Source organism: Puma concolor, chromosome C1 (genome assembly GCF_028749965.1).
Source record: "Puma concolor isolate L17-30 chromosome C1, mPumCon1.1.hap2, whole genome shotgun sequence".
Taxonomy (NCBI): domain Eukaryota; kingdom Metazoa; phylum Chordata; class Mammalia; order Carnivora; family Felidae; genus Puma; species Puma concolor.
The window spans coordinates 44,531,292-44,546,134 of record NC_141674.1 but is presented as its reverse complement, the minus strand read 5'-3'; the positions used below and the strand labels follow the sequence as shown (position 1 = coordinate 44,546,134).

The window sequence follows — 14,843 nt, the reverse complement described above, 5'->3', positions numbered from 1 at the left end:
TGTTTGTAGGTTCCTCTGGAGGGTGAGGCTCTAAGGGGTCTCCTCTTTCCAAGTTGCATATTTCTGCAGTGTTTCCAGTGTCCACGAGGCGTTTACGTCGCTTTTGGAATTGGGAGAAAATATTAATAGATTTTTTTTTTTTTTTTTACAATGCTCACACTCCCAGAGGCCGCCATTCAAGGTTCTCTGCTGCCCAGGTTTGGCCTTGTTGTACAACAAGGAAAGGGGTTGAGTCCTTGCTCTGCCTCTTGCCAGCCCTGTGGCCTCAGATGCTCTGTTCAACCTTGATGGCTCTCAGTGTCCTCATCAGCGAGACGAGGACGGTTCTGCCTTGCAAGGTTGTGGAAGGGATAAAGAACGAACACATAGGTGCCAGTGACACCTGCCCGGAGCATGTTGTTGTGATTCTTCTCCTCCACGAGCTACCATGGGGCTTGCTCGTCTTGCCTCTGCTCCTGCCTTTACCTCTCTGAGGGTCCCCCGGCAACATCCTGCCCCTCCTGCCTGGCCTCTACTCTCTGCTTTCTCCTAACCCTTTGCTGTGCCCCAGCCAGGTGTGATCTCACCTCACCCGCCCCATCAAACTCAGATGCCTCTCCCACCCCCTAGAGAAGGTGGTCTGACCCGGGGCCCGAGGGCAGTGTGTGTGTGTGATTCCGAAGAAGCACGGAAAAACTGCCACAGAGTTTATATTTTTACTGCCATTTTACATGTGAAGAAATAGGCTGAGAGGGTGACCTGCCCAAGGTCAGACGGCGGGTGGCTGGGCCAGGGTCTGGCCCCAGGTCGGGAGCCGGCACTCCTTCCGGGCTGCCAGCCTGCCTCTCTCCTAAAGCATCTGGCCGGATGTCATTTCCTGGGTGAAGAAGGTGAGGCCCAGGGAGTCTAAGTCATCCCAGGGCACACGGCTTGTGAAGTCCTGAAGCATTTAGGACTGAAGCAGACTGGCTCCCTATGAGATTCAGGCATTGAGGGCCACGGGCCCCGGTGCCAGGAAAGCTTGAGGTTCATTCTCTGAGCGTCCTTCACCGATGGGGGCTGCCTGGGGGAGCGCAGCGCCCAGAGGGTCGTGAGGCCCGCTCTAGGCGGCAGGGAAAGTGCCACGGTCAGTGCCGTCGGTCGCGGGACCCGGTGACGAGGGGTCAGCCTGGCGGGAGGGAAGAATGCTCCCTGCCTGGAGCCGTGCGTTGTTCAACGTTTGCCCTTTCGTTTTCCCAGCGAGGAGGGGCAGCAGCCGGTGCGGGGAGGGGTGGCTGAGCCCTCTAGGCTGTCGGGAACTGGCTGTCAGGCCCTGGGCGCACCGCGTGACCACGCTCCGCTAACAGGATACCCGCTGCGCTCGGCCTCGCTGGGTTTTCAGGAGTCTCGAGGGTGGTGATAGACATGAACGCTGTGAAAAGGCCAGGGGTGCGGAACCGAAGCCGGGTATCACCGTCACACCCTTGGTGGCGTTCGGTCCCCGTCTGTAGCTGACACGATGCCCTCTGTCATTGCAGCTGAATAGCATTGGCAGTTACTACAAGCCCTGGTTCTTCAAGCACGTGGAGAACTACCTGAAGGCAAACGAGGGGGGCCTGGAGTACATTCCCTTGAGACACTATTACCACCGCCACACCCGCAGCATCTTCTGGGAGCTCCAGGTGAGGCTCGGATTTCCCAGGAGTCCCGGCCTGCCCCGGCCGGCCGGGCGGGGAACCAGGATGGCTAGCATTGCAACCGCACTGTCTCCCTGGGGGAAAGAGCAGCTTTGTCCCAGGGAACCAGACACCCTGTTGCACGGCGACACGGTCGTTCCTCTCCGGGGGGAACAGACCGCTCTCACTTAATAGCAGGCTGGCATCGAGCGTCTGCCACCGAGTGGGGCGCGGGGCCAGGTACCTGGCAGAACAGACACCTGTTCCGCCCTTGAGGGACGGCAGCCTCGCCAAGCTGACAGACTCTGGCACCGTGAAGGGCCGCGGGAACAGGAAGCGGAAGCAGCTAGTTCTGCCTAAGGTCAGAGGTGGCTGTCAAGCTTGGCCTTGAAAGGTGAGCGAGAATTTGCTTTTGTGCATGGAGGAGTGAGGAGCAAGTGACATTTGAAACAGGGGTGTCAGGAAGGCCTCTCAGGGGGTGACTTGTGAGCAGGGACCCGAGCAGGGGAGGGCAAGCCAGGCAGGGCTCGGGGGGAGAGCGTTCCAGGCAGAGGAAGAGCCAGAGCGCGGGTCCTCAAACAGGCTAATGTATAGAATTCAGTGGCATTTAGAACCTTCATGATCTTGTGCAACTACCACCAAAGTTGCTGAGGGCCTTTGGAGGAGAGGAACGGCGGTCGGGAAGCACCAATGAGGCAGCAGGAAGCAGTGTGAGCCCCCTCCCTCACCTCCATCCACCCCAGATGGTCGTGGGAGAGGAAATGATACCGCCGAGGAGGCCTGCAGGGGCCAGCCAGGCTCCAGCTGAGAGCAGGGAGAGGAAGACAATATTGAGAGAAGAGATTGAGAAAGGGGGGGCTTTGCTGATGTCAGACCACGAGAGCACAGGGGAGGGCCTGGGAGACAAGGGGGTGTTGCATTGCAGTAGCAGGTAACAGGTAACGGGGCACCTGGAAGCCCCTGGTGACTAGGTTAAACAGGGGTGACAGGCCTAAAGGAATTAAGCCCGGTGGTCTCCTAGGAGGAGGTGGTCAGTTCTAATAGGTCTCTCGGGCCGAATGTGATGGGGCCGTGGTGCGAAGTTGGAGGAGTGAGGCATGGAGAGTCATCAAGACCGGGGGCCTCGGGGATTCCCCCACCTCCGTTAGCCCTCCCTCGGACAGTGTCAAGGCCCAGCAGTTGGCGGGCAGTTTTGCCAAATGCGGGAGACACCATAGGGAGTGTCTTTGTTAAGAGCAAGGACATTGAAGAGACAAGAGAACGAGGACCAGCAGAGGACACTGGGGAGGGCATCCGAGAGGTAGCAGTGACGTGCAGTAATCGCTCCTCACGCGTTAGCCGTTGTGCCAGACCCCGTGCTCGCATGATCTTGATCTTCCTCACAGCCCTGGGAGGGGGAGTTCTCTGGTCTTTTCCACTTTACAGATGGGGAGACTGAGGCTCAGGTCTTCCAAAGTAACGCAACTCAGTAAGAGATCGAGTATATTAGCAACTACCCCAAACTTAGAGCATTAAAACATCTGCCAGATTATGACTCTCATTTTTGGTTCTGTCACAGCTTTCTGAGGGTCAGGGATTGGGGAGTGATCTGGGTGGCTCTGGCTTAGGGTTGCAGTCAAGTGTCATCCGGAGGCTTGCCCAGGGATGGAAGATCTGCTTTCCAGAAGGCTCCCTCGCACGGTTGTTGACAAGAAGCCTCCGTTCCTTGCCATGTGGGCTGCTCGAGTGTCCTCACGACAAGGCAGCAGGGGCCTCGGTGCCTATTATGACCTGTCTCCTCACTCCGCCAGTCCCCCCCCCCCGCCCCGTGCTGTTCGTTAGAGCAAGTCCAGCCCACGCTCAACCGGAGTAGCAAAGAATTTGTGGGTTGTTTTTTTTATTTAAAAATTTTTTTTTAATGTTTATTTACTTTTGACAGAGAGAGAGAGACAGAGCATGAGCGGGGGAGGGGCAGGGAGAGAGGGGGACACAGAATCCGAAGCAGGCTCCAGGCTCCGAGCTGTCAGCACAGAGCCCGACACGGGGCTCGAACTCAGAGACCGCGAGATCATGACCTGAGCCGAAGTCGGACGCTCAACCGACTGAGCCACCCAGGCACCCCAGAATTTGTGGGTTTTTTAAGATTACAGAGTTAGAATTCATAATGAGGTTTGTCTTATATTTTTGTGCTGTTAAGCAGTGGCTGTCCGGCCTGAAGTTAAAGGCAGAATCTTGTATGATGGGTGATTTACAATGGACATTTGCACACAGGGCATCTGGGTAGAGCACCACAGTGTCCATGACAGTGGGATTGCAGAAGCTGGGACTTCTAGAAAGAAGGGGTAATAAACCATGTCACCTGCAAGTCTTTTCCCCCTCCCCTGAGGTTAACTCCTCCTCCTCCAGGCAGCCCTATACCCCTAGTTCCTCCTTGCTGAATCCACCCTTTAATCAACAAAACGTGACCTGGCCTGGGTGCTGAACTGCCCAGTCCGTTCCTGTCATACCTGGGCCAGCCCTTCCGTCACCCAGCTCAGTTAATCAGCAGTACCTGGGGTCAAGGCCAGCTACGTGATCTGCCGGGCCCAGTGCAGAAAGCAGGGGAAAAGTACCATCAAAGGCACTAAATGATAAAGCCTTTTCTTTTCTCCCACAGTCTCTCTCTTCATAAATATTTGCTATTTAATGTTCTAAGTAAAGAAAAATTATTAACTTAAATTATTGGAATGACTTTACTGTTCATCTTTTAAGTACAAATGTAAGAGCGTTTAACTCTTCATGCATATGAGTTTCGTTCTTAATGGACCAGTAGAAATGCTGCACAAGACCAACTCAGCTATTTTTATCTCCCCTCCCGGTGACATGCACGTTCCACGAACACTCCAGGGCGGCTTACTAACAAGTAAGGAAGGACTGAAGAGGAAGAAGACTCTGAGCAGCCCCCCCTTTCCCTTCCCTCTTATGTCCTCATTGCCAGCCGGCGTAAGTGGCTGGCTAATACAGGGAAGTAACACAAGTGGGAAATGTTACATGGGGTTCTTGGCTGTTCATGTTTCTTAGAACGTCATTGCCACAGGGCCTGCCTTTGAGGTTTGGGGTCCTGGCTCAGGCCAGGCCCCCTGGATCTGTAGTGGGGCCCAGCAGAGCAGAACAGGCCAGTAGCAGGCTGGGCCCAGGTAAAAGGCAAGGGCAGGCAAAGAGCAGGGGACCAGGAGTGAAGCCAGGGACACGGGACCTGAGGTCACTCAGAGGCAGAAAAGATGAATGATGGGGCGGACAGGTGGGAAAGGAGAAGGGCGGGACGGGGCATGCTGTTTAAAACTTGAACTTTTCTGAGGTTGAGATTTGGGGAAAGGAATGGTTCTAGCTGACCCTTGCGGGCAACAAAGGACTGTTTTTAGGGGAAAAATACAAAAGGCGCTTAAACGTGAGAGAGGTGATGGGTCCCACTCGTCGTTAAAGACGGGGTGGAACAAAACTACAGGAGTCTCATCTGTCACCCTCAGGATGACGGCGAGGCAGAAGTGGGAGAACGCTGTTTGGCCTGAGTGTGGGGAAACAGCGCTCTCTTGTGTTGTTTGGGAGGGTATAAAATGGTACAAAGTCTTTAAATTGCAATATACAATACACAATATACAATATACAATATGCAATATACAATTGCAAAATGCAATTGAAATTGCATATACTCTTTGAACCAGAATTTTCCACTTCTAGGGATTTATCTTACAGGTAAATGAACGTGCAGATGGGCAAAGATACATATACAAAGGACGTTCGTTGGAACAGTCTGGAAATAATCTAAGTGCTCATCAGTAGGGAACGGATGAAATCAATCAAGGAACATCCATATAGGAGAGCAATGATCCGCAAACATTCTCTGTGAACGGCCGGATAATAGTTAGGTTTTGTGGACCATGAGGTCACTCGAGAGGCTCCCTCTACCCGTATAGACAATATGTAAATGAATGGGCCTGGTTGTATCCCAGTAAAATGTTATTTGTGGACCAGATTTACCCCAGGAGCCCGAGTTTGTGGGTCCCTGCAGTAACTACGGTGTTAGGCACCCACGACCAAGCATGTGTGATGGCTCTCTGTGTGCTGATGCACAGGAGACAGTGATGAGCAGGAGGCTGTTAGATGCCATCTGTGAGCTGTCTTTATTTGTTGATTTATTTATTTTGAGGTGGGGGAGGGGCAGAGTGAGAGAATCAAGCAGGCTCTGCGCTGAGCCCCAGCTCGGGGCTTGATCCCACGACCCTGAGATCACGACCTGAGCCGATATCAGTCAGCCTTTCACCTGACTGAGCCCCCCGGGCTCCCCAGGGAGCTGTTGTTTTTTAAGCCCATCTGCTTGTCTGTGCACGAGATGTCTCTGATTCCTAACGGTGGTTGCGTTTGGGGAGGGGAAGGAAGTTGGGTCGGGGAGGAAGGAAGTGGGTTCGGGACTAAGGGGGGAAACGGGGTGAGGGACTACGGGAAAGGAGGCCTGACCTTTGGACTGCTGGGATTTCTGCTGTGGGCGTGTGTGGCTTTTCCGAAAGCAAGCGAGGGAACAATAAAAGCCGTGCTGCACATTGCGCTCCCGTGTCATGTGCCGGGACCCAACAGCAGAGCAGAGCGCAGACAGGTCCCTCCCGTATGGGAGCAGGCTGCCAGCGGGAGAGCCGCTTCCAGGGGACAGGAGGGAGGAGTCACTCAGCCTCCAAACTCAGCACCCTGCTTCCTTTGGGAAGCCACCACTGACCCCTCTGCTGATGTGGGCCCTGCGTCTTTTAGTCCCAGCTCTCCCCACACGGTAGTCCCATGACCTGTCTCTTCATCACCTGAGGACAGGGACAGGGATCACCCCAGCGACCAGCATGGAACCTCCTACTTGTTGAACGAGGACAGGAATGTCCTTGGCTTCAAGAATGGGGTAGCAGGTGGACAAGGACACTTGGGAAGACAGACTTGGAGCAAGAGGAGGGGGAAGATACTGAGCTGGGGGCCAAGGTCTCCGCTGTTGGGGCTGGGCAGGCTTGCCAGCTGGTGGGAGCCCTGGAGGAGCTGGTGGGCAGTGCAGGGTGTGGTCGAATTGGGGGGGTAGGCTGTGAAGGGCCACAGGCACGAGAAGAGAAGTGGCTAGTTCTGCCTAGGGTCGGAGGTAGCTCTCAAGCTTGGCCTTGAAAGGTGACGAAGAATTTGCTTTTGTGCATGGAGGGGTGGGGAGCGGTAACACGTTGAATAGGAGTCAGAGAAGGCTCTCGGGGGATGCTGTGAACCAGTGGGCTTGTCGATGACCCTGAGCCAGACCTTGCCCACTCCAGTGAGAGCCTCCCCTGACTGTGCGACCTCAGGGAAATTGCTTAAGCTCTCTGAATATCGCTTTTCTCGTTCAACAGCATGTATTTTTCAACCACTTATGAAATGCCTCTCTGTGCCAGCCACTCTGACCCCAACAAAAAACCAGCAATTATAACTACCTTATTTTGCTCCAGGCACTGGGCTGAGTGCCTTCCAGTTGGTATTTCGTTGTTCCCTCAAGTCCTGTTTTACAGATAAGGAAACAACGCTCAGAGAGGTTAAGTAACCACCCCAGGCCGTCGCAGTGGGTAAATGTCCGAGCTGAGAATCAAACCCAGACCCGGTTGGGCAAATCCCGGGTACCACCGTGCCCCTCCTGCTGGAGGAGTGTGTCCTGTCACGCTTTCCCCGAGCACGGACCAAGGACCTGGCCCTGACGCATGGAGACACAGCCTTCGTGGGCCTGTTGTCTCTATCGCCAGCCTTTGTCTTTCAGGACATCATCCCCTTCGGCAACAACCCCATCTTCCGCTACCTCTTTGGCTGGATGGTGCCTCCCAAGATCTCCCTCCTGAAGCTGACCCAGGGAGAGACCCTGCGCAAGCTGTACGAGCAGCACCACGTGGTGCAGGACATGCTGGTGCCCATGAAGTGCCTGTCGCAGGCTGTGCACACCTTCCACAACGATATCCACGTGAGCCGGGGCAGGGACTGATCCTGGGCACGCTTGCCCTCTGGGCCTCCGTTTTCCCAGCTGTAAAACGGGCCTGCTCAGGGCTCCTGATGGGGAGCCCTGATGGCTCAGCAAAGGCATGGGGGCTGCTAATGAGCACTTCTGTGAGCACATTGTGTCCACTAATGCGGTGAAATGGAGGTGCTCTCGGCTGCGGCCTGGGGGATTGGGAGTGAAGCCAGAGAGGGGGTTCCCTGGGGAGGGGTGGGGTGGGGTGGGCCAGCCGTGAGCCTGTCACCTGTTGGAGAAAAAGCACCAATGCCCCTCTCCCTGGTCCACCCAGGTCTACCCCATCTGGCTGTGCCCGTTCATCCTGCCCAGCCAGCCGGGCCTGGTGCACCCCAAGGGAGATGAGGCAGAGCTTTATGTTGACATTGGAGCCTATGGGGAGCCGCGGGTGAAGCACTTTGAAGCCAGGTCCTGCATGCGGCAGTTGGAGAAGTTCGTCCGAAGCGTGCATGGGTGAGTGGCCCAGAGGGTGGTGCATTTCCTCCGGCCCCAGAGTGCTGCCACAGGGGTGTAGAGCAAGGGCCACGGTGATCAGTCCCGGGGCCAGACCGGCTGGCTGCCTAGCGAGCGTGAGGCCCCAGCAGCCTTGGTTCGGGAAGCACCTCGCGAAAGTACAGAGGTGGGATTGCAGGGGTTCTCACCCTTCTTCCTCCACTCCTCCTCCCATGAACACACCAGCGTCCCCCAGCTGCTCGGGCCAGAGCCCCACCATCACCCTGCTCCCCCTGCCAGAGCAGATGACGCTGTGGTTTTAGATAGGTTCGGGGCTGCTGCTCCGGGTCGGAAGAGCACAGCTGAGGAGGGAGGGGTTCATGACTTGAAAGCCACGCCGGGCCCTGGACGGCATTGCTCAGAAACTGGCCTGGAACAAACGCCTGATGCCTTGAACACGGACACATCTCAAAATAATTAGCTGATTGGGAAACACACACACACACACACACACACACACACTCAAGACAAAAACCAGGATAAAGGAGACTTGTATGATTGCATTTACACGAAAGTCCAGAATCCATGGGGACAGAAAGCAGCTCTGCCTGGGTCAGTGGGGGTGACGGACGGCACAGGGGCATGAGGAAAGTTTTGGAGGTGATGGCCCGTGGTCATGGGCTGGACTGAGGTGACAGTTTCAAGGTTGTATACAAATGTCACACTGAGTCAAGTTGTACCCTTTACATATGGGCAGTCAATAAAAAAAAAAAAAAAAATGAAAAGAAGGCAGCCCAGCGGCCCCCTCGGCAAAATGGGGGCGAGCTTCCCTGTGCCGCCCTCCACCACCAGCTCGGTAGGGGGGTTGAACGAGAGATCCTCCATGAGTACTTCCCGCGCCACAAGGCATGTGATGCGTGGGGGACAGCTGGGGTCCCGCGGGTCCTTTTCCCCTCCCTGCAGCCTCCCCTCCTGTGCTCTGCAGGTTCCAGATGCTGTATGCCGACTGCTACATGAGCCGGGAGGAGTTCTGGGAGATGTTCGACGGCTCCCTGTATCACAGGCTGCGGGAGCGGCTCGGGTGCCAGGATGCCTTCCCCGAGGTGTACGACAAGATCTGCAAGGCCGCCAGGCACTGAGCAGGGGCCGGCCCCGAGAGACACAGACATGTGGGTGGGCCCCCTCCCCCAGGTGCAGGAGGCATCTTCTCTTCAGGCAAGCTTGCCGGCCCTCCCAGATCCACCCTTCCAGAAAGAAACCCCTCCAGAGATCTCACCCGGACCACCCCAGCGGCTCCCAGGGGCGGCCGAGTGGCGTGCAAAGGACGTGGGCTCCGGAGTCAGACATACCTGAGTCCAGTTCCCAGTTCCGGCACTCATTAGCTGTGTGACTCCGGGCAAGTCACCCAACCCCTCTAAACCTAGCTCTTTGCCCGTTGAAAGGGGGCAACAGTACCCGCCTGCAGGCCACAGTCATCCAGGTCGAGCGCCTGTCTCCTCGGAGGTGCTGGATACTTGTAGCGGCGGTTACTATGGCTTCCCGTTCAGCACCTCATCTGACCGGCGAGCTCCGGATTCAGCGCCGGGTCCAGGAAGGCTCCGTGCGAGGTCACCTGGGCACAGGTTTGGCTGGAAGGGTTGAAGGGATGCCCCAGAGCTGGACTGCGGGTGCTTCAGTCAGCCAGAAGCACTCCGCGCTGAGAGAAGGAAGGCTCCTCTCTCCCCCTGGGCTCTTGGGAGGGCAACAGATGGGGCAGGCAGGCCCAAGATGTGCTGTGCCAAAGGTCCCAGTCCAAAGTTCCCTCTGCCGCCCTTAGTAATGCCCTGCCCCTTGCCCCTTCCCGCTTAGGCTTGCGGGCCCATCCCAGCCACCCCCCACGTCTCAGAGAGGACCTTGTCCTCAGAGAAGACAGCACGGACTCCTGCCCTAGCCCAGGTGGAGCGAGTGGCTCCTGCTCTGAACTGGGTCCGGAGATCCCGGGCCCATCCTTGGCTCCTCAACCCTCCATGTCTCATCTGGTCCCCAGAGCGTGCCTAGTCACGGTGGGGGTGCATCCACGCTGCTCTGCGGCATGCGGTGGGGGGTCAGGGGTGGACCACACCAAGCAGGAAAATGGAGACTTGGTGAGGATTCTCGCTGTGGGGCCGGAAGGAAAGACCATCAACTTGATTTCTCCAACTACTCATCCCCCTTCGTTCTCCCCCACCCACAGCTGTAGTTAATTTCAGTGCCTTACAAATCCTAAGCTCAGAGAAAATCAGCTCCGTTTCCCTTCCAGAAGGAAGGGAGCCTCCCCAGGGCCTTCCCAACTCGTTACAGTTTGATTGTTTATGCACCTCCATCTGAAGAACCGCCCGGCCTCAGCTGAGGACCCAGAATCTGAGAAGGAAGTGTGTCTTGTGGGGAGCTGGGATTAAGCCAACTGTGCCAGGCGGTGACCTTCTGAGAGAGCACTGCCCGAGAGGCAGGGGCTGGCTTTAAGTCCCTGCTCCCTTGTCAGCAAGCCATGTGACCGTGGGCAGGTCATTTAGGCCTCTGAGCTGTGGCCCCTCATTTTACCCTGTCGTTACAGCCGGGCCCTCCTGCTGTGGGAGCACATGCCTGTCTTAGACAGTGTGCTTGCAGCGCCCCTGGAAGGTCAGGTGAGAAATAAATCCTCCAAGTGAACACTTGGGCTGTCTCTCAAGGTCCTTCCTTGGGTCCGAGACCAGCTGTCGTGTCGCTTTCAGAGAGGCGCACCTGTGGCTTGCAGGGAAGTGTCTGTCCCGTCTCTGTAAGTTGCCAGAATCCTGATGGAACCAGTCTCAACACACTGCAAAGTGTCTTAGCGTGGTCCTGTGAGTGCCGGGCGTGTTCATGGCACTCAGAAGGCAAGGGAACCCCCCCTTACCCATTTGGCCCCATGGGTGGGGGGGTGGGGGGCGGAACGTGAAAAAAAAATAAGAAACCTCATTCTCCAGCGTGTCTGCAAAGCATGTGAATTCTGGCTTTAGCTCTCATGTGGGCCCCTGTGCTTCCCAGTCGGTGCTAAGCTGATGATCCTACTTCCTGTAGAGGAATGGTTTGCCCGAGCAGAGTAACCCATCAAATAAGGCTCTGTCCTTTCACTAGAGAGGTCTCCATCCTTAAGCCGCTGGGACTGTGGCCAGAGATGCCAGCAGCCTCTATCATGCTAGATGATAGATAGTCCTAGGATAACCAAAATCCTGCCCTTCGCAGACCTCCCCTGGAAACGAGCTTGGAGGGGAAGGTCTTGGGATCACGCCAGCCTCAGGTTAATGTTTTGCTCCAGTGATCTCTTGCCCGGAAAGGGGTAGACTTCCAAGCATGGCGAGCCTAGCTACCGGCACTTTCCTGCAGAGTCCCATCACTGTCCCTCCGTGTGGTGGTTTGGGGTGCGGTGGGTGTGGAAAGTGAAGGAATAGGCCTCTCCCCTCCAGAGCCCCGAGTTTTTTGGCTGGAAGGATGCATAGATCAGATATTGCTGGAAGGGAAGGGAGGGGGTGGGGATGCGCGTGGCAGTGCATGGTGTGTGGTTATTGTTTGTCCGGTGATGACGGGGACCAAGGGGAAAGGCGCGGGTGTCCCCCAACAGGCTCTTGGCTGCAGGCGCTGTGCCCACTGTCTAGAACACTTCCCATCCCCGTGGCTGTGTGGCTGCTGCTGCTGCTACTGCTGTAAAAATAAAAGCGTTACCTGGAAATTAGCCTTTGTCGTTTCTTGCTTTGGGGACCACAACGTGGAGTCAGGCTGGGGCCAAGTGCCGGGGCAATTTCCCTCTCTGGACCTGCATGCCCGGGGATGAGGGCCGAAAGACAGTGTGGGGGGCGGGGGTGGTGCCAAGTTTGTCTCAGGCGATTTTCCAACCCGTTTTCGAGTTTGGCATCGGTCACAACGTGACCTGGCATAGGTTTCAGTAGGATCCCTCTGACCTCAGCGGGGAGGGTGGAAGCCAGGAGACCAGCAAGAAGGGCCCAGGTGAGCAGGGATAGTAGCTCAGATCAGGGAGGGGACTGCTTGTCAGACATGGTTGTCGGGAGCTCTGGGCTACAGTGCTGGCTTGGTCACTGGAACCCCTTCCTTCCAGCTGCTGGAGCTGCGTTCCCCAGCCTCCCTGGCACTCAGATGTGTCCTCATGTCTGGGCTCATCGGGACGCGAAGAGAAGTGGGAGAGAACTCCCACGTGAGGTTCTGGCACGTTCCCCTTCCATTAGCTGGATTCCAGCGACAGCCAGGACATAGGCTGTGGCTGAGTCACAAGCAGGAAGGAGCCCGAATCCCTGAGTAGCCGTGTGCGGAACTGCCCGCCGCCTGTTCCGGGGGCAGGAAATAACGAACGTTGTGGCGGAGTCACTGTGCACGTGGGACTGTTTGCTAGAGCTCTTCGATTCACCCTAGTTGGCTGTCAGGCCAAAATGAGCAGAGATGTGAGAGCTGCGTTTAGGACAATAATGTTTTAGGCAAACACGTGGATATACACGATGGACGTCTTCCTAAAATACGTGTGGTACGAAAGGTCCCATCCTGAGGTTCTTTGGGAAGAACGCTTCGGAAACCTTTTCCAGTTCGGTGTCTCACAAATCTGGATTTTGTGAATTCTCTTTAAAGGAGGAGAAATCTTTAGTGCTCCTTAAAATAGAATTCGTATTTCACGCCTTAAATGTCGCCCTGCATTGGAACAGCACACGACACACAGTATCGTATTTAATCTTAATCCTGGACCCAGAGCAGGCCCGTTTATACCTGCTCAGGCCAGGAACGGGAAGCTCAAGAAAGGGCAAGTGATTTGCCTGAAGGCCACGGGGAAGCTATTAAACAAGGATGCAACCTCGTCATCTAATCACAGCCTCAAGTCCGGGAAGAGCCTTAGCCAGCGCCAGGTGAGACAGATCTCGAAGCTGTGAAATGAGGCCCCGTGGCTGAGCCGCACACACAGCGGGTGGGCGGGAGGTGAGGGTTCCTGCTCGGTCTGCTGAGAAGGGAGGCAGGGAGCGCTCTGCTTCCTTCCAGGGCAGTTCCTTCCACCAGGAGCCCCTCTTGCCTGAACAGACCCTCAGCCCACACCTGCAGCGTCCGTGCACTAACATTCATGCAATCGGTTTTCCAAACTCGGCTCACGTAAGAAAAATCAGACTACTCAAGTTAAATGTAGACGTATTTTTTAAATACGCTTTCGTGGGGTGCCTGGGTGGCTCAGCTGGTTAAGTGTCCGACTTTGGCTCAGTTCGTGGGTTTGAGCCCCACATCGGGCTCCGTGCTGACCGCTCAGAGCCTAGAGCCTGCTTCAGGTTCTGTGTCTCCCTCTCTCTCTGCCCCTCCCCCACTTTCACTGTCTCTCTCTGTCTCTGTCTTTCCCTCTCTCTCAAAAATAAATATTTCAAAAGTTTTAAATGTGCCTTCTAGTTCTATCTTGGTTATTAAACGGCCTATAGGTTTCGTCTGGCATGACTAATTAATGCCAGTGACTGCTCTGACAAGCTGTGTTGAGAAAATACGTTTTGTTGAGGTCTAGGAAGGGGTATTTTGATGGTGCTAGGGGTTGAATGTGTCCCCCACCCCCAAAATTTGCATGTTGAAGCCCTGATGTGATGGTATTGGGAGGTGGGGCCTTTTGAAAGTAATTGGATCATGAGGGTGGAAACCCCAGGATGGGATTAGTGTCCTTATAAGAAGAGACTCAGAGGGGCGCCTGGGTGGCTCAGTCGGTTGGGCGTCCCACTTCAGCTCAGGTCACAATCTCGCGGTCCGTGAGTTCGAGCCCCGCATTGGGCTCCATCGGGCTCCGGGCTGATGGCTCGGAGCCAGGAGCCTGCTTCTGATTCTGTGTCTCCCTCTCTCTCTGCCCCTCCCCCGTTCATGCTCTGTCTCTCTCTGTCTCAAAAATTTAAAAAAGCGTTAAAAAAAAAAAAAAGAGACTCAGAGATCTAGCCCTCCTTCTGATAGCCGCCATCTGAGGATACAAGATGTCCATCTGTAAACCAGGAGGAGGGCTCTTAGCAGATACCCGATCCGCCAGCACCTTGATCTTTGACTTGTCGGCCTCCAGAACGATGAGTAATAAATGCTTGCTGCTTAAGCCACCCATGCTATGGTAGGCTGTCATAGCAGCTTGAACTGCTGAAGTCAGATAGGGTGAAGATTGTTGACCCAAGGGACCCAGAAATAGCTGAATCCTGCCCTGTCCATCACCTCTCCTCCCCATGGGGTTCCCTAGGGAGCAGACCTAGGGAATGATTTTCATAATGGGGCGCTGTGAGGTAATAGGAAAAAAATATATTGGTCTCTGTCCCCAGTTCTTGGCACAGGGTTCCTAAAAATCCTTGTAATTTCCTAAGTGATAAAAGCACCAGGAACATCGTTTATTCTAATATCTGGCCTTTGATCCTGATTCCTGACTCTGAGCTCATAATTCCCTTGGAATTTCCTGGGTGAGAGGAGGGTCTTTTGCCCTAACGAGGCAACTCTGGGTGGGCTCCTGGTGGGCTCCTGGATGGGGTTCTGAGGATCAAGTTAGAGGAGGTGAAACTCTCTTTAGGGCCGAGGGACCACAGCAGGGCCAACAGCAGGACCCAGCTTGCTCAGGCTCAAGGTAGGCAGCGAGGAGCCCACGATTACAAGGATTCAGGATGTGAGCTCTGAACAGAAGGGGCTTCCCAGAGCCGCCTCTCACCTGGCCTGGCTGCTATGCCTGGGGTCACTGTGGGCTCACAGTACGAGGCACTGCATAGGGTTCATGATGGCCAAAACCATCACTCTCAGGTATTGATGAG

At 55.4% G+C, this 14,843-nt stretch overlaps 1 protein-coding gene and 1 long non-coding RNA gene across 2 annotated transcripts in view; one reads left to right on the top strand and one right to left on the bottom strand.

The window, feature by feature from the left end:
- DHCR24 (24-dehydrocholesterol reductase) overlaps positions 1 to 11,776 on the top strand; it is a 28,212-nt gene extending 16,436 nt beyond the window's left edge. The window contains exons 6-9 of the mRNA XM_025935316.2: positions 1,497 to 1,640; positions 7,396 to 7,593; positions 7,916 to 8,094; positions 9,059 to 11,776. Of these exons, the coding sequence (XP_025791101.1) occupies positions 1,497 to 1,640; positions 7,396 to 7,593; positions 7,916 to 8,094; positions 9,059 to 9,212 (675 nt within the window). The 3' untranslated portion in view covers positions 9,213 to 11,776. The remainder of the gene's footprint in view (positions 1 to 1,496; positions 1,641 to 7,395; positions 7,594 to 7,915; positions 8,095 to 9,058) is intronic.
- LOC147578028 (uncharacterized) lies at positions 3,552 to 7,419 on the bottom strand. The gene is made up of 3 exons (XR_015254718.1): positions 7,079 to 7,419; positions 6,361 to 6,439; positions 3,552 to 3,942 (listed from the first exon to the last, which is right to left on the bottom strand). It is a non-coding gene; the product is annotated as an uncharacterized LOC147578028 (long non-coding RNA).
- Positions 11,777 to 14,843: the final 3,067 nt, after the last annotated feature.